General features: G+C 40.0%; 2 protein-coding genes across 4 annotated transcripts in view; both read left to right on the forward strand.

The window, feature by feature from the left end:
* Positions 1 to 19,663, forward strand: part of CDH20 (cadherin 20) — a 228,446-nt gene that overhangs the window by 16,896 nt on the left and 191,887 nt on the right. The window contains exon 1 of one of the 3 annotated variants that reach the window (XM_087961191.1): positions 12,105 to 12,173. The exons of the other annotated variants lie outside the window; for them this stretch is intronic. The gene's annotated coding sequence lies outside the window, so the exon portion shown is untranslated. Of the gene's footprint in view, positions 1 to 12,104; positions 12,174 to 19,663 lie in introns of those variants that run through there. 3 annotated transcript variants of the gene reach the window in all.
* Positions 8,778 to 19,663, forward strand: part of LOC148131402 (uncharacterized) — a 51,256-nt gene continuing 40,370 nt past the window's right edge. Inside the window, 2 exon segments of the mRNA XM_087960063.1 lie at positions 8,778 to 9,028; positions 9,415 to 9,646. Of these exon segments, the coding sequence (XP_087816189.1) occupies positions 8,778 to 9,028; positions 9,415 to 9,646 (483 nt within the window).

Raw genomic sequence — 19,663 nt, forward strand, 5'->3', positions numbered from 1 at the left:
TTGTATTTTTTACTCTTTCTTCTTCCATTCTAAAATCTAGCAAGTATCTATAAGCTTTGAATATAAATTTTTGCTCTGGTCCAATTAATATCTTATCCAATTGATTTTGTCCCATACCAAACTCAAATTCTTCTGAATCTGTTTTGTATCTGTTTTGAATTTGGAGATATGGCCACCAATCAATTGTAATTCCTTGTTCTTTTAATTCTTGGTTTGAATTTAGTCTCCCTTGGCCATCTAATAGATCCTTGTATTTTATCATTTTGCCTAAATCTAGTCTATTAGGAAGTATCATGGGATGGGCTTGATTCTGTTGGTCCTGATAAAGTGAATTGGGTGCTTTGAATTTTTAATTTGGACATTTGTGTTTTGATCACATGTCCCTCCTAGTTAACTAAGGTTTCTTAGAAGACAACTGTGTGACTGGATCCTGGTGATGGTGAATTTTCTCCTTCCTTGATCTGATCACTGATCATTCATTCATTCATGGTCATTCATATCTTAGCTATTTCTAGAGTGAATTACTACTATGCATGCTACCTGGAGCTCCCTTTCCAAAAGCTGAAGCTGGTACAGAATGCACAGGCACAGTCAGTGACAGGCACACCTTAGCACACACATTACGCCTCTGCTCTGTTAATCACACCAGCTGTCAATGTACTTTCATGTGGAATTCAAGTTGCCAATTGTCACTTATACTGATGTTTATGGCATAGAATCTGGATTATTTGTGGAAATATCTTTCCCCAATGATTTCTACCCAACCCTGACCGAAATCTGAACCGAAATCTGAAATCTGACCAAAGGGGAATGTTGCAGGTCCCCTCAATAAAAGAATGTCATCTTTTGGAACTTTGGAAGTATGCCTCTTCAGTTGCAGTGCCTGCCCTTTGGAACATCGTGTTCTAGGATCAGATTGGCCCTGACGCTAATGATTTGTTATGAAGCATTGAAGACCTGGATATGCTCCTGGCTTAGAATTCGGGGAGTTCAGATGGCCCATTTATTGGTTTATGTTTTCTTATTTGGGTTTCTCTGCTGTGACAGTCTTAATTACTAAGGATGCAATCCATGAATATTTGCTGAAATATAAACCTTTAGTTTCTATGAAATGAACATAATTCACTACCTAAGAAATTGACAAAGGTATATCTCAGTCTGGAAAATAGATTTAACAATACTAAAATGTTGATATCTTTGATGACTTCTGTATTTCATGTAGTCATGCCCTATACATAATAGTCTTACTCTTAAAGTAATTTTGCCACCGCACAGCACTGATGACAGGTCTACCTGAAACTTCAGCTGGAGGAGGTACTCAAAATATTATATCCTCATATTGTGACAGCCAATTTGGCATAGTTGTTAAGGAACCAGGGCAAACATTAGGAGACTGAGATTTCCCGTCTCACCTTAGGCACCAAGCCAGCTCGGTAACCTTGAGCCTCTTACTCTCTCATGGACCCAGGAAGTAGGTCAAGTCAAAGCTCTTCCAAAATCTTGCCAAAAAACCCCAGGGACTTAGTCCAGGCAGTCACCAGGATTCAACAAGGCATTTAAAAAAACATTGGGACTACCAATAGATCAAATGATTTCTATAAAGCTTCTCAAAACCTCTTGCTTTTGAAATTTGGCAATGATTTCTGAGATGCTTCAGCATCTACTCTTTAGCAGACAGGGTTTCCTAGTACTTTAAAGGAAGTAATAGGTAAAGGTCTTAAGAAACTGTACCTAGTCAATTTGATAACTACTTGTAGACAACCTATATTTCATATTTGGTTAAATTGAATAGATATCACTATTGCTACAGGTTTAACAACTTGAAGGAAACAGATTATCTAGATTCTTTCCAATCATTTTAATCTTGATTTTTGAAGGATAACCCTAGCTGTCCGGATGGATGCTCTGTACCTGAAAAGAGGGAGTATAATCTTTTTGATGCTTCTGTATAACTCTGAAGTTTTTCAGACACTGAAAGCAGCACTCCCCATACTCCTATCTCTCTGAACATTATCAAATTATATTGGAAGACTGAACTTTATTTATTTTATTTATTTTATTATTTTATTTATTTTATTTTGTCAAGCAATTATAAGATAACAGGTATAAGTATAAACATAGTTATGAATACATGAAATGGATACGAATAAGAAAAAAAAAAGAAACAATAGGACAGGGATGGTAGGCATGTGGATGCACTTATGCATACCCCCTAAAGACCTCTTAGGAAAGGGGTGAGGTCAATAGTAGATAGCCTAAGGTTAAAGTTTTTGGGGTTTGGGGAAGAAACCACAGAGTCAGGTAGAGTATTCCAGACATTGACCACTCTGTTGCTGAAGTCGTATTTCCTGCAATCAAGTTTGGTGCGGTTTACCTTGAGTTTTGTGTGCTCTTGTATTGTTATGGTTGAAGCTGAAGTATTCATTGACAGGTAGGACATTACAATGTATAATTTTATGTACTAAGATCAGACCAAAGGCGTCGTAGTTCTAGGTTTTCTAGGTCTAGAATTTCAAGTCTGGTGGCATAAGGTATTCTGCAATTGAATTGTTCTGGGGCAGGTTTCATCTTGCTTCCTGTATTATTATATAATTACAGTATATAAAAATCTAATACTAATATCTAATAATAACCCAAAGATCTATATTATACTATTGAGAAGGTGAATTCAAAACAGCCTGCCATCAACATACAAATTATATTTAGTAGACTATTCTTAGCAGTCTTCTTACCACAGTACTAATACTGGCACTGGGCAGCATATACATTTTCTAAATAAATAAAATATGAACTGTAAATATGACTTTACAGAACATTGATAATAGCTATTTACAAAATGAAACATTTGCATATACTGCAGTAGGCCAAGAATTAAATAACTCCTTTCTAAATTATTTATTCTTGATTTGTTTTATAATAGTATCACATATTGGTTTTAACTAAGTAAAACAAATTTTGTCAATAATAGGCTGTTCTGATGCTATACTCTTTCCCTTCTCAGCCCCACCTGGATGATTAAGCTTTTTAATATTAATATTGTTGGTGATACCCAGTTGGAATTCAGCAGCAACCTTGCATACTTGTTGATTTAGCTCTCGTTTTGAAGATTTCTGGAAGCTGTATCTAATTCTGTAAGCCATGGGGCTATAGGCAAGGGAAAGTGTCTTGGGTTGTCCAAAATAAAATAAATAATCATTAGAAAAATAATGATTAAAAATAGCAAAAGGAAAAAGCCAGGCAATTGATTTTGAGAATGTATTTATTTACTTACTTGGTATATTTTCAACAAACATAGTGTCAGCTAGTTAAGAGCATGTAAAACCAAAGAAATAAGTAAATTAAAAGTTAAATAGTTAAATTCAACTATTAAACCAACAGATCTAAAATATATTTGAAAGATCTTTTAGAAAGCTGACAAAGATGTTAGCTCCTTGGTTGTTCAGGGCATGGATAGTGGATTCCAGAAAGTTGGAGCAGCAACCAAGAAACCTCAGTCACAAATCACCAGAAGCTGATCTTACCTAACTGTAAGCAAAATTCCTCAGATAATTTAAATAAGTATGACTGTTCATAAGAAAGAGATATTCTTTAAAATAGCCCAGACCTAACCTGTATAGAGATTTCAGAATAATGACCAACACTTTTTGTTTTGTTTGGAGATGATCTGGCAGTACTAGTTCCTGGAGACCAAGCTCGTGGAAATGTGAGGTACCTCACATTTGCTGAGACAGCAGCAAAGACATGGCTATAACTGGACAATAGGAAGTTAAGACTAGATGCTTTTGTATGCCAGATCTCAATGCTCCTTAGTGTCCAATGTTAAGTTTCCAGAAGAAAGAAGTAAGTGGGAACTTTGTGTCACCTAATAACATTTGTTCTGATAGCTACTACATTTCTAGACTATGCTCATAATTTCAGATTCTGACAATAATTGTGCCAACTACAGCCCGGCACCCTGGCCTTCTGAGTAAATAAGGGTCTTTTATAGATTTTATTATATAAAATGATAAACAAAAACTAATCTTAAAAACATTAACCAGCAAATATCCTTTTTTCTAGGGCATCTCCTTTGTTACCCAGTACAAACAATAGTTCTGAAGACCAGTTCATTGAAATTAATGTGGTTTTGAAAGAAGAATTTAATATGTTGCATAAAGAAGCTATGTAATAGTACTATGTGTCAGTGAGGTGCCTCAGTAATTCAGGCAAAATCTGAAGGGTTCATTAATGAAATATGGAAATGTTGAACGTAGGTGATGTGTAGCTGCATTTTTGTATACCATATATCCCCGGCTTTAATTATTATTTTAGGAAAAGAGGAGTCGAAACTATTCAGTACATCTTCATAATAAGATTGCTTTGTCAAAGGCATAATTGGTATTCATGACAGGCAAAATCATAATCACATTCCATCCTTGTAAGTATTGCATCGCAGTCCAATTATAGCTAAAATACTGCATGTGTCAACTAATTAAAGGGTAATTAATAACATTATAATTTTATTCCACGGTAGTGTTGACATCTGATTGTCATAACAGAATATGTTAGGCAGATGGCTGAATGGTCAAATCCAGTAAATTATAATTTAGCAGTTGTGCAGAACATCTGTGAAAAGTATTGGCTATTAACCCCAAAGATTTTGAGGACTACTTCATGGTTTTCTCCTTGTACTTGTGAATGATTTATTGAACACAAAATACATTCAGATTATGTCAATTGTGAAGTGCCAGGTTTTTTTTTTTACACCAGATACATTAAGTAGGAAGCTGAGATATTCTGAGCTACTACTTACATGATTTTTTTTTCAGATTGCTCTGCTGCTAAGAAAGCAACAAATTATATGCATTATTTATAATAAATGTATTCCTCATGAATTGAGATTTGAAGTAGTATTGTGCACCTTCTGATTTCTATGGCCAGAAAGAAAAAGAAATTATTTTCTTTTTTCATTATGCTGTTTTTCATTGCCATCTCTGATCCTGAGTCAGTGTGGAACAGCATATTTTTAATGTATCATGTCTACATCTGTTCCATCTTATTTATAGCAATATAGTGTCTTGACTTATTTTAGGCATACGGACTTCAAGGGGCTGAAGTCAGAAAAATAAGATTAAGAGTAACAACAAAAAAAGATGGTGATAACTGAGCTCCTACAGAAGTTATTCTGTTACAGAATAGTAACAGAATAGAAGTTACAGAAGAACAAAATGAATGTTGTTGAGAAATAAGGAGGTAAAGAAATCTAAAGAAATTTGGTCCTGATGAAGACTGTGTCAGGAAGCCAGAGTAGAGAAGTAAGGATGAGTGATGAAAGACATAATAAGGCAACAACTTTAATATCAGTAAAAGATCCTTGACAAAGTTGCAAAAGAACATATTGAATGCACCAGAAAGAGTAAGTTTATATTCAACTGGGATCTAGTGGAGATGCCAAGTGGGCATCCGAAAAGGAGTTCCTTCATAAGACAGGTTAATAAAATATTCCTGTTTTGTTTGTTTGTTGCAAGAATCAATAATTTCTTAGATCACATTCATCTATTCCAAACAACTCTTGCAAAACATTTTGAAATGAAAATAGATTTCTTTCTCTCTCTTTCTCTCTCTCTCTCACACACACACATCTATCTGATCAGTACCTTTCTATTACATAAATATTTAATTCATATAATATTTTTCTTTAAGAAAAGTGTTCTGAAGTGTCCCTGAGAATACCAGGATATAAAATAGTAACTTCTCGTTAGCTTTATATCATTCTCTAGAAGATAAAGAGGAATGGGGGCAGAAACTCAACAGTTAACAATTACATTTTTGTGTTTAAGGAGGATGCACAGATTTTAATTCTATGGAAGCTGGAATTCCCAAGATTAGGAGTGAGGAAAAGCAGGAGAGCTTGGGACATTATGGGAAATATCACAAAAACATATTCAATCTATTTACTTTTTATTTCATGGCAAACCAAAAAGATTAAATTAACACACAATATCATGCAGAAAGCGTAAATAACGTCAGGAATAGAAAATGAAAGTGTTTATAGCCCACAAGATATAACTGTGTTTTACAATAATTATTATATATTTTTACTACTATAAGACAATAGTACAGACAAGGCTTGGGTGCAGTCTGTCTCATTATTCATCTTTGCCTTTCATAGTTTCTTTTATTATTTCCTCTTTTTTTTAATGTGTGCACCCACACATTCTCCATTGTGGTGGAGATAGCATCCAGGATTGGATTGTTAGTCGCTGCTTGGTGATTGGACTGAGTCTGTCAGATCTTTGAGAACACTCCCCTGTTGCTAAGGGTGCCCCAGAAATTGACTCAGTCAAGCTAGCTGGATGACGTGTATTTGATTGCTCCAAAAAAACTTCAAATTCATTGAAAATTAGGACTAAAACCAATCCTGAAAGCTATTCCATTGGCAGCCAAACCAGTCTACTACTTAGGCGGCTGTCAAAAAGGAACAATCGGTCAGGGCGTCAGCCCAGACCGTCCGGGAATCGATCGGCTGAGGGCCGATCTGCATCGTGGCTAAAGGTATTTCATGGTGGTGTGTCAGAGTAACCTCCACACCATTCCAGTGTTTGGCTTGGGAGGGCTTTGGCAGCTTCAAACGGCCACCTCAGAAACCTGTAATTACCACGGCAGTGCTTTAAATGGGGCCGAAGACCAGCTGTAACAAGAGATTGCGATTAATAACAGCTTTGGATCTTCTCCATTGTCACTGGTCTGGGGGTTGTTCTGCGCCCTTGTAGCCACAGGGCAGTAATTCCTGGGAAAGTTTGAGCACCAGGGATGGTTTATAATGACGGATTCCACTCAAAACACTGGCTGCACAAACAGGAGAGCAGAAAATGGCTCGTAGGCCGTCACGCTGTCTCAGCCCTGCAGCCCCAAATTTTTCAGCCCCCTCTGAAAGCCCCAAGCCAAGGGATAGAGCTGCAGGGGCTCGAAAAAGCTCCAAGGCAGCTGAGCGGGATGAATGCCGCAGGGACAAGGCGTTGAATAGATTGTGGGCTAAAGCAGGGGTCGCCAATCTTTTGGACCTCAGGGACCACCAAACTCATAATTTTAAATCCCAGGGACCACTAATATGAATTTTGACTGATGGTGGCTTGCTGACAGTGGGGGGGGGAGAGAGAGAGAGAGATCTGATCTAACTTCTCTCTCTCCCTCCCCCTCTCTCTCTCACACACACACACAGAGGAAGGGGTGGGATTCAAATTTCTTAACAAATGGTTCTTTGGGCGTGGCCTAATTTGTGGGTGTGGCTTGATGGTCATGTGACTGGCTGGACATGGCTTGTATGTAAATATTATAAATATTTGTGTAAATATTGAATTTTTTATAAAAAAAAGAGCAACTTTTACCCAAAATCAGGCAAAGCAGGCAGGCAGATTGAATTGCTCACAGAATCACAGATCAGAGATCTATCTTTCTGTCATTGACTACCTGAGTCTGTCACATAAAATTTGTTTGCAAGCAAACTCATAAAATTTGCTAGTAAGCAAACTCACAAAATTAACTCACAACATACCATGTATGTAAATATTGAATTTTTTATTTAAAAAAAGAGCATCTTTTACCCAAAATCAGGCAAAGCAGGCAGACAGATTGAGTTGCTCACAGAACCACAGATTCATTCAGAGATCTATCTTTCTGCCATCAGCTACCTGAGTCTGCACTGAATAATAGAAGCTTCAATACTAAGGAAGGTTAAAAGCAGAGCCGAAGATCTAAAGATTAGCTAGAAAGCAAGAAATCCAACGGTTTTCTGCTTTCTAGTTAATCTAAATCTCCTGGCACTGCAGAACAGCTGATGGTCGGGGGGGGGAGGAAAAATAGCAATTTAGCAGGCAAGTTTGCCGAGTAAGGAGTGAGTGGGCGGGGAGGATTCCCACGGGCCATGTGGGCTGCGCAGCCTTGTGTTCCCATGCAGCCTGGATTAATTGCTTTGGGGTTGCTCTGGGGGTGACATTTCTCTGCAGCCCACCAGTTGATGACCACTGGGCTAAAAGACAAGTGGCCAAAAAAAGCTCAGAAATAGCACCTACCAGCTCCATGTCAGATTCCCGCCAAAATGAGGAGCAACCATTACCAAGAGGAGCCAGGCCTCTTCAGTCTGACAGGAGAGTATTACCAGACATGGCCACAGGGGAAGCTGAACAGCAGGATTTAATACAGGATCCCTAGAAGGCTCTGAAATAAGAAAGTTTTTCTCTGTCTGCCCAACAACTGAGCAACTGACGATAACTGCCCATAGAACCAGAGTAGCCCCAGAGGCTACCTTTACTCCCATGTCAGCGGGACTTTGTCCAGCAGTGGGACAAGAGCCTGAATTTCAAATAAACATGTAGGTTCTATTAGCTGAGGCAGTGATTAGGGTGTATTAGCAGCCTTAAAACAAACCAGGCGATCACCTTCTGAGGCTTCCGTTTCCTCTTCAAAACATAGCATGAGACAGAGGTCCCATTATGAGGATGATCTCTCCATTTATTCAGGGTCTGAGTATTATACTCCTGCTGAGATGCCCACTCTAATCCATCTGACATGGGGCAGCAGATGGATAGAGGTTTTTCTGATGATGAAGGCCTTGATTCTGACCAGCCTGCAATTTCAGGGCTTTTTCAACCTGCCCTTTTCAAATTGCTTCTCTTTAAAGCAAAGAATGCCAAAGGGCAAGGCAAGGCTCCCGAACTACCAGAGCCAACAGATGCGTCAGAAGACCCTAATGACCCATTGTTCTCAGAGAAGACCATAACGGCTTCCCTGCACCAAAGATGTTCACAACAGTCATCCAAGGGCAGTGGTCTTCTCCTGGATCAGGCCCAAGCCCTTCTTCCCTGGACAGGCGGTTATTCAATGTGGGAGCAGATCTTTCCAGAGCCCTGGAAGTGCAAATTATGGATGCCCCAGTAGTGGCCCTGCAATCCAACTCTGACATTCTTGGGGAGCCCGAGGACTCGTTCAGGGCAGAGGACAAGAGGCCAAACAAACCTTCCAGAGAATGCATCAGTCAGCGGCTTGGGCAGTAAAGGCCTCCACTGCTGCATCCTTTTTGAACTCATCTGGCTACAAGAAGAGAAAACCAATTAATGATGTCAGATCCCACAAGCATATTAATAAGCTCCTAGCAGCTATGGAGTTCTCGGCTGATGCCACCCTCGGTGCAGCCAGATTTGCCTCAAAGGCGATAGGATCGTCTATAGCCTCTCGCCATCTGCTCTGGCTTAGACAATGGCAGGCAGACATGAGACATAAGTAGAGGTTGGCCACTGCCCCCTTCAAAGGGGATAAATTCTTTGGAGAAGCCCTGGACAAGATGCTGGACTCAAAGGACAAGGGGAAGATCTTACCTTCCAGGTCCAGAAGAGGCGAATTCCGCTTGATACCCTATTTCAGATGTCCCTCTTTTAGGGCACCTGAAGCTGGAGCAGGGTTTACTAGACCCCAGAGGCCTTTCACCCCCAGGCAGGATCAACAGCAGGACAGGACAGGTAGAAATTGCCCGCCCAACAACAAACTGCTGGGGGTCATCCCTACCGATGCCCTAGATAAATCTACCATCAATCCTCCCATTGGAGGACATCTGGCCTTGTTTGCCAGGTGTTGGGAGGAAGTAACCACAGACATCTGGATCCTGGAGATGGTCCGTTCAGGCCTTTCTCTAGGGTTCCTCTCTATACTCCCGAGGTTTTTCATTCATTGTCCTGTTTCTAAAAACAGAGAGAGGAAGGTCCTCGTGGAAACAGCTATCTAACACTTGTTGGAATACAGGCCTGAGGACCAACAGGGGATGGGATTTTATTCCATCTTGTTTGTAATACCTAAAGCCTTAGGGGGATGGAGGGCAATTCTGGATTTGAAGTGTTTGAACCACCAGTTGAAATACAGGTGGTTTAAGATGCACTCTCTTCAGTCTATTCTGGAGGGAATTAGGGAGGGGGATTTTCTTACCTCCATAGATTTAACTGAGGCCTACCTTCATGTGCCAATTCTTCCGGCCCATAGACAATTCCTCAGGTTCTGCTGCAGCGGTAGGCATTTTCAGTACAGGGCCTTGCCCTTTGGACTTCCATACGCTCCCAGAACATTTACAAAGCCATTGGCAGCCCTGGCAGCCCATGTTAGGGACATTCCAATCAGAGTCCAGTGCTGTCTGGATGACATCCTGGTCCAGTCATCCTCCACATTTCCAGCAGTAGAGGAATTGGAGATTACCATCCAGGTACTCCAGGAGAATGGCTTTTCTGTCAACGAGGCCAAGAGTCACTTCATTCGTACCAATAGATTGCTCCATCTGGGAGCTGTAATAGATACCACATCGTGCAAAGTGTTTTTATCCCAGGAGTTTTAGGAGAGTATTAGGGAATTGATTGGGCATGTAAAATCTAAGAACAGGGTTCCCCTGGCTACGTTTTCTAAACTCCTAGGTAAATTGATCTCATGCATTAATATAGTACCCTGGGCTAGATTGCATGCCAGGGTACTCCAATGGTTTCTTCCTTATCAGAGGACAGGTAGGAGTTATTCCCATTCCCAGGTCAGGTTAACCCCGGAAGTCATCAAAACCTTTAGATGGTGGCTATCTGAGGCCCTTTCCTTAGGGCTTATTCAAAGACCCTGACTGGCTGGTGCTGACTACGGATGCCAGCCTTTATGGCTGGGAAGCTCATCTCCAATACAGGATGGTCCAGGGACAATGGTCCCAGACAGATTTGAGCCACAATGTCAATTAGCTAGAACTTAGGGCAGTCCATCTGGCCCTAAGGGGATTACAGGACACAGTAACAGGAACATCCTGGTCTTAACTGACAGTGTGACAAACAAGATGCATATTAACCGCCAAGGAGGAACACATTCCAGACCCCTGATGCTGGAAGCAGAGCAGCTCTGCCTCTGGGCAGAGAGGCACCAGGTATCATTCAGAGACATTCATTACAGATGCCATTCAAATTTTCTCCATTTTAAAATGAATGTTTTGATTTGTTTCTTTTAAAAAAATCAAAGATTGTACTTTACAGTGGTGGGATTCAAAATTTTTTACTACCGTACTGTGGGAGTGGCTTAGTGGGTGTGGCAGGGGAAGGATACTGTAAAATCTCCAGTCAGAGATTTGCCGGTTCTCCAAACTACTCAAAATTTCCGCTATCGGTTCTCCAGAACTGATCAGAACCTGCTGAATGCCACCTCTGGTACTTTATGTCAAAAACAATGACCTTTCCATATAAAAATTCCAACTCATAATACCTTTTAGCTGTGATTCACTGAAAACAAAATATTCTAAAATTTTATCAATTTGGCTTTGATCATCTTGTAAATAACTGATAAATATCCAACTTTAAAGCAATTTGGTTTTTATTTCACACCAACTATGAATGAAACACTTAGCAGAATTCTATTGTAAACTCTGCTCAGATTTATGTTATATAATGTTGTTCAAATATAAAAGAGCAACTGCAGATATTTGAGTCAAAGATAAAAGTCAGAAGTATTTTTAAGCTTAGTAACTAGGGCAGTGCAAATCTTTGTGAGGGAACTTTGATTTGATCGAAGTTTCACTGAAATTCCCCTGGAAGTAAAGCCATACAGCATTTCAAGATAAGTTGGATTGGCTCTACCACCGGGCTTCCTGGAAGTAAAATATCTTGCCTCTTAGTTAAATCCTCCTTTTGCTTTCATTTTTCTTCATTTATTTAAATAAGCAGGGAATCTCCATTAGATTATCAAAGGTTTTAAAACAAAATATATCACTCTAAATGTGTAAAATCAGATATGATTTTATTTTGCAAAAGTTCCAGGAACTGCATAATGGAACTGGGAGTGATTCTTTCTTAAAAGATGAAGGAGAAGGAGAAAGAACAGGAGGCAAAAGGTTAACATGTATTATAAAAATAGTGCTACAGCACTGAAAGAAGCTGTTTCTGGAACTTCCAGTCAGTGAACTCCAATCAGTCTCTTTAGCTAAGATCAAAAGAAAACAAATCTTTAAACAAATCTTCACCTAATCTACCATATTGTGGAAAAACAAAATCCATTCAATTGCCTCATTTTGATTACCTATTTCAATAACAAAATAATCTGAAAAATTATATTCTTCTATTTCAGATCTCATTACTACAGAATACATCCTCCCCAAATGAAATTATTTCAGTGGCCAAACCATGCTTATTGAGGTAAAGTCTTACAAGTATTATCCTGGGATAGGTGATTGTCAGACATCAGATATTTTTTGATACAAAAGAGTTAAGTGTCACCATAATGGTTATTTTGATCACATAATGGTGATTAATGTGATTGTGTATTGTACTATCAGAACAACGGAGTAAGAAGATTTGACTGGAATAATGGTTCAGGCAAATCATAATACTAAAGTACCCTGAGCAACACTTGCATTTATAGCCAAGATTATTCATATTTCCTATTTTAATCCATGGTGCATTAAAACACACATATGATCTAAATCATCATATTTTTTTTAAAAAAAGAGGCTGCAATTTTTATTAAACATATGTTTTATATTTTTTCCTTTTTAATAAACACATTGCTTTTCCCAAATCGATGCATGCATGAATGATCCATTGTCAAGGCTGCAAGCTGGTTTTTCGTTACTAAAAGGCTAAGAGAAGTCATACATGGACGTTATGAGTAGCATCTTCTGAGCTGAGTCTCCCAAAATTCACTTTTGACATTTCAGACATGTGATTTAGAAATTCTCACAAGGATCAGTCACTTAATTTTCAATAAACCTTAAGTGCAGCACTGTAAACATTATAATATTGATATGATATTCCTACTGAAGTTTGTGCTCAAGCTTTCTTCTAAATATTATCTGTTATCCCACTGGAACATGTGTTTCCTATGACAATGTCCCTAATTCAATTCTTGGTATCTTCAGGGCAGTACATTTTTTTGAGTGGAGTGTTGTTTGGAATATTGTTTGCCATAATTTGGTTAATGGTTCATGATTATGACTTGGTTTAAGGAAGCTCTTTATATTCAAATGGTCTTTCTTGATTTATAAGATACAAGTTTTTGTTTTTTTCTTCTTCTGCTATTGCCAGTTCTTTCAGTAAAACAGTGGCATTGATCACTGAAGACAGTAATAATGTAATATTTTAACAAATATTGTTATTTTTAGGATTGTCTCATACATTTAGTGTTAGATCTGGAGGAGTGGGCGCAAGGAATGGAGACGAGGCATCGAATAGTGACTCAACTCTTTATTAGTGACTTCAGAAAAGGAACGGGGCGCTTGGGCAGCAGCAGCTCCTTTTATAGAGCTGGCTGCTGTCACAATGTCCAATGATTCAAGTTTGCTGCGCTGGATGCGTCCAATCAGCGGCGACCCGCTGTCAGCCAATCAGATTAGTCAGAGATGACCAATCACGATCTGCTAAACTGCGGGCCAATCAGAAGTGCAGGATTACGAGCCTGCTGTGGAAGTAAAACTATTAGGATTCAAAACCAATGCGTTTGCTTAGTTCGTAACATTTAGAACATTTAAGAGATGAAAATTTTGAGACAGAAACTTTGCATTACCTCAGTGTGGTTTGATTTCTCTTAAGAAAGCTAAAATTATATTTGCAATCAAATGGAAATTCACGACTGATTTCACTTTAAACTTTCATCTAGAAAACTTTATTCAGCTTTTACTGAATTATCTTTATATTGAAATGAATGTTCATGAGCTGTATACTATTTCATCTCTTTAAGATATCTATTATAAGATGTCTATAAAATACTTTTCAGTGGTTTGGAACTTGATGATCTGAGACTGACACTAATTAAGCCAAGCACAGTTGCACTGTTTCTTCCTTTCTGAAGTAGTGCTCAGTTATTTTTCATACATATATTTAAAGATTTTGCAATAGAATCTAATCCATAACAAGTAAAAATCAGTAAATCAATAATGTGTTAGGTCAGCATGTAAATTTCCTTCCTGAAAAATAAAATAAATGCTTCACTTCAAACAACCTCAAAGCATGCTGTCTTAACTTTGATTCCCAATTCTAAATAGTGGTTCAGAACTGAATATGAATGTTTGGTTCGGAACTGAATATCTAATCTAAACAAACAAAACTAGAGTGGTACAATATTTACACCACTTTCTCAGAAACTATTTTTCACTAGAAAATAAGAGTGATTCTCCTTTCTCCTACCATTCTATGAATTGGATCTGGAATTCAACAAGAATTAATGGCAATTTAAAATTGAAAATAGAGATGACCTGGTTTATATAATGTTGCATATTTTAATTAGCAAGCTGCCAAATTTGAGCCTTAAATAAATGTATAGTTGTATGGATTTGAAGAATTTCTTGCTCTAAATTCTTCACCCTAGAAAATAAAAAAGCCTCAGATTGTATTTTCCTTTCACTTTCTTGTGATAGCCGGAAGTGCTTCTTTGAACTCACTTTGATCGAAGTACAAAACTGAGTTACCATAAGCTCAGCTTTCGTTTATATTTCATACTTAAAATCAGTGGAGAAGAAAGTGAAAAAGAGAAGGAACTTTCTACATCCCAAGATTAAAGAGGGCTTGCATAATCAAGGATGGTAGAGGTAGAAGAAAATGATTTTGAGCTTATGGCCTAAACAACCAGTAAGAATATTTCTGTTTAGAAAAAAAAATAGCTAACTACAAGAAGTACAGGTTACTAACACTAATTATCCATAAATAATCATATCCATTATTATCCATATGCAAGTAGAAAGTAGTTATATTGTACAGACTCAAGACTCTTCTGAGAAATCAGTCTCCAATTAAACACAAAATCCATATTAACTGATTAATATTTGTTGAAGATAATTTACAATACAGAATAGAGTAGAATAGAATTCTTTATTGGCCAAGTGTGATTGGACACACTTGGCCAATAAAAGAATTTCTTGGTGCATATGCTCTCAGTGTACATAAAAGAAAAGATACATTCGTCAAGAATCATAAGGTACAACACTTAATAATAGTCATAGGGTACAATAAGCAATGAAATCATACTAGGAAACAGTCAATAAAAATCGTTAGGATACAAGCGACAGTTACAGTCATACAATCATAAGTGGGAGGAGATTGGTGAAAGGAAGGATGGGAGGATTACTAGTAATAGTAATAGTAATGCAGACTTAGTAAATAGTTGACAGTGTTGAGGGAATTATTTGTTTAGCAGAGTGATGGCATCTGGAATTTCTCTCCATTCCTCCGAGGCACTTCATCCATTGCCCCATCTCCAAGAACTCCACCAAGAGGGATCTTATGGATATGGCAATTCAACATCTCCTGGACATCCAGGCCATCAAGCCAGTTCTGGAAGATCAACGGGGGCACGGATTCTACTCAATCCTCTTCCTATTTCCAAAGTCCTCGGGGGGGTGGAGAGCAATTCTGGACCTCAAAAAATTAAACGTCCATTTGAGATACAAGGGGTTCAAAAGGCTTTCTCTGCAGTCAATCTTGGATGACATCAGGGTGGGTGACCTCCTGACTTCCATTGACTTAATGGAGGCCTACCTCCACATATCCATCCTTCCCCTGCTCCGACGGTACCTCAGATTCTGTTACTTGGGCCATCATTTCCAGTACAGAGCTCTGATGTTTGGCCTAACCTCTGTCCCCAGGTCCTTCACAAAAGTTCTAGCAGCTCCTAAGGACAATCCCAGTGTGTCTCCAGTGCTACCTGGATGACATCATCATCCAGTCTTCCTTGCCCAGCTAGCTCAGAAGGATCTGGAAATGACAATCCATGTTTTTCAGGAACATGGATTTTCCATCAATTTTCAAAAGAGTCATCTTGTACCAACTACTCGTCTGCTCCATCTAGGAGCAGTTATAGACACCAGGCTGTGCAAGATCTATCTTTCCCAGGAGCAAAGTCACCCAAATCAGGATAGAACAACTCATTCCATTGGCCGTACTCTCTCAGCTCTTGGGAAAGATGGTCTCTTGCATAGCCATAGTTCCTTGGGCCCGATCACACTTAAGAACCCTGCAATGGTTCCTGCTACCATTGCAGAGGGCAACAATTCCACCTCCAAGGTCAGGGTACCATTAGAGACACTCAGGTCCCTCAGGTGGTGGGAGTCCCCAACAATAGCCAAGGGAACACTGTTCAAGGAGCCCAGCTGCCTGACCTTGACCTCAGATGCCAGCCTGTTTGGATGGGGAGCCCATCTCCAGCACCAGCAGGCTCAAGGACAATGGTCTCAGGCAGACCTGAAGAACAACATAAGCTGGCTGGAGCTCCGAGTGATCTACTGTGTCAGTGGTGGTATGCTACCGGTTCGGTCGGTTCTGCCAAGCCGGTAGCAGCAATGAGCAGCGGAGACTGTACTGGTTCTCTTCGCCGCTCTGCTGTTGGGCCCACCCACCTGCCCAGGCTCCCATACTCACTTTTAACTTCTGCTTTTGAAGCGCAGCTGCTTTGTGCAGCACAGAAGAATGCTGTGCGGCAGCTGCTGAAGCGACCAGGAGAGTGCAGGCTTGCAGGAGGTGAGTTGGAACGCCTCTGCACCTGTGCAAAGTGTGCATTTGGTGCGTGTGCACATGCAAAGTGTGTGCACATGTGCAAATCGCACCCACCAAGCCATGCCCACCGAACCGGTGGTAAAATGTTTTGAATCCCACCACTGTTCTTCACCCTCCGACACTTCCAGACCACTGTAGAGGGACAAGACTTACTGATCATGTCAATGTGGCTGCAAACGTGCACATCAACTGTGCCAAGGGGGCACCCACTCAAGGTCCCTTATGCATGAGGTGGACCAACTATTTTGGGGGGCAGAAGCTCACCTGAGTTCCATCAAGGCAGAGCACATTTCGGGGGTGACAAACGCACAGGTGGACTTTCTCAGCCGGACCACGGTGGACCACTCTGAGTGGCGGTTGCACCCGGACTTCTTCCAGGAAATGTGCGAGAGATTTGGCCTCCTGGTCCTGGACTTGTTCGCCACCACACAAACTCACAACTGCCTAGATATTTGCACCAGAGCAAAGGGAGTCAATGCCCACTGCTGCCCCTGGCCCAAGGACCTATTATATGCATTCCCTCCTCTTCCCATCATACCAGGAGTGATCAGGAAACTTCTAGCGGAACAGAGATATTACTCATCACTCCCCATTGGCCCAGACAGCCATGGTATGCAGATCTCATCAGGCTCCCTGTGTCCTGGCCTTGGAGAATCCCTCAGGACAGGGGTCTTAGTCCACCTGGAGCCTAAGTGGCTCCAACTGACCGTCTGGCACTTGAGAGGAGGATCCTGACGAGGGACAACTTTTCAGGGAAGGTGATACAAACTATCCAGGCTTCCAGGAGGACTTCCACCAATAGAATTTATAACTCTACTTGGAAGGCATTCTGCAGTTGGTGTACTAGGTTGAGTCTGGACCCCATGTCTGTCTCCATTCCACAGATCCTGGACTTTTTACAAGACAGTCTAGACAAAGGGTTATCCCCAAACACTATCCGGAGGCTGCTTTGTCCTCAGTGCTGATTTATGGAGACTTGGAATCCATAGCGCACCATCCAGTAGTATGTGCTTTTTTAAGGTGGGTGGTTAACTTGAAACCACCTGTTGTACACAAGTACCCAACTTGGGAGTTGTCTAAAGTTTTACACGCCCTTACCTTAGCACCTTTTAAGCCACTTAGGTCTACGAGTCTGTGATACCTGTCATTCAAACTCGCCTTTTTAGTGGCCATCACCTCGGCCAGGCGAATTTCGGAATTGGCTGCTCTCTGCCTCAGAGAGGAACTTTGCACCTTCCATGCAGACAGTGTGGTTCTACATCTGGATCCCTCCTTCATCCCCAAGATCAATTCCTGGTTTCACCGGGCCCAGGAGATAGTGCTGCCAAACTTCTGTCCAGGACTTTCTCATCCATTGGAACAGAAATGACACTCTGGACATGAGGAGGGCACTACACAGATACCTCAAACGAACTGCACTTCACCGTAGCTCTGAATCACTGTTTGTCTTGTTCCAACTGTCTTCTCTAGATTTAAAGGTCACTTCATCGACCATAGGCCATTGGATAAGGGCGTGTATAGCCAAGGCCTATGAGACACAGTCTATTCTGGTTCCCAGATGATTAACAGCCCACTCTACTTGAAGCACTGGGACTACAGCCGCATGGGCGATGCTGGCTTCGATTGAAGAGATCTGCAGGACAGCAACATGGTCCTCACCATCTCCTTTTGTGCACCACTATAAGCTGGACACATTCACCTTGATTGAGGCTGCCTTTGGCAGGATGGTACTTCAGCGAGTGTATGTCAATAGGGGGACTCAGGACCAGACCAATTCCCACCCATAGGGACAGCCAGACTTTGGTATGTGCCATGTGTGGATTCTCCAATCAATGTGCTGGAGAAAGAGTGTTGTCTTACCTGAATGCTTCTTCTCAGCACGGCAATGGAGAATCCATTCCCTCCCTGGAGACCATCAGGTGCCTTGTCCAGCACAGGAAGAGCCAACGCCACCAAAGAGTCCTTCAGATGACTGTGCCTTCGTCGTGAACTGGGAAAGTGACAGTTGACAGAGGGGCATGGTAAAAGTTTAAGGACTCAGTCTCTGGGCAGAAAGGCATGTATCAACCTATGTGTGGATTCTCCATTGCCGTGCTGAGAAGAAGCATTCAGGTACGACAACACTCTTTTTATCATGTATGGGGGATGTGTAAAAAGTCAAAATATTTCTTATACAAATAAAATACAATAATTCAGGACATTTTGAAGACTAATGCACATTTGAAATCAGAGGCTTTTATTTTGGGACTAATGGACAAATGACTGGAAAAAAATGGAATGTTGTTTTTATGTAAGACAGCTATTACTATATGCTCAAAATTAGAAAAGTTCAACACTACTCACAAGACAGGAATGGTTAGTGAAAAGGATGACATTTGCAGATGTAGCAAAATTGACTTCCTTGATTAGAGAAAAGACATTATCTACATTTATGGCTGACTGGAAACGGTTTGTACACTTTTTGCATAAAATAGGAAGAAAATGCACTTGTGTTTTGATGATTAGAAAAAAGTAGATAATAGGAAAAAGCTTTTTTTGTAACCATACAGTACTGTAATTGATAATTCGGTAATTATATTTCTTGCAAAGGAAATCGGAAGTTTATTCTTTCCCTTTTTATCTTTTTCCTGCAATTTTGTCTCTCTTTTTTCTTTATTCTGTATTACTTTGTGTTAGTTTTTATGATCTCTTTACAAAATTAATAAAATTTATTTTAAAAAATAAATGTAACTCAAGAAAAAGTGCAGAAATTCTATGATCATTTGTATCATTTTGCCACATGGTGAAAGAAATTAGATAAATGGTTCCCTGTATTTAATCAGATAACTAGTTTGCCAAGTGATTATGAAATGTACATTTTGAAGTTACTGCCTGGAAAATAATTATGTTTATCCAAGCATGAGAAAAAGAAAAATAACAGGATTTAGCACTGGTACTTATTTTAGAAAGTTATAAAAAAACTTTCATGGACAAATGCTGATTATCAAAACAAATAAATTTAATGAACTTTTGCCAATCATTTCAGAGCTATCTGTAACTTGAATCTTTGCTGACCATCATACCTCTCTGCTAAACTAAGTACCGTATTTGCCGGCGTATAAGACGACTGGGAGTATAAGACGAGCCCCCAACATTTCCACTCA

This window comes from Notechis scutatus, chromosome 3, assembly GCF_049901735.1.
Source record: "Notechis scutatus isolate UNSWTSFEM ecotype Mainland chromosome 3, rNotScu1.2, whole genome shotgun sequence".
Taxonomy (NCBI): Eukaryota; Metazoa; Chordata; class Lepidosauria; order Squamata; family Elapidae; genus Notechis; species Notechis scutatus.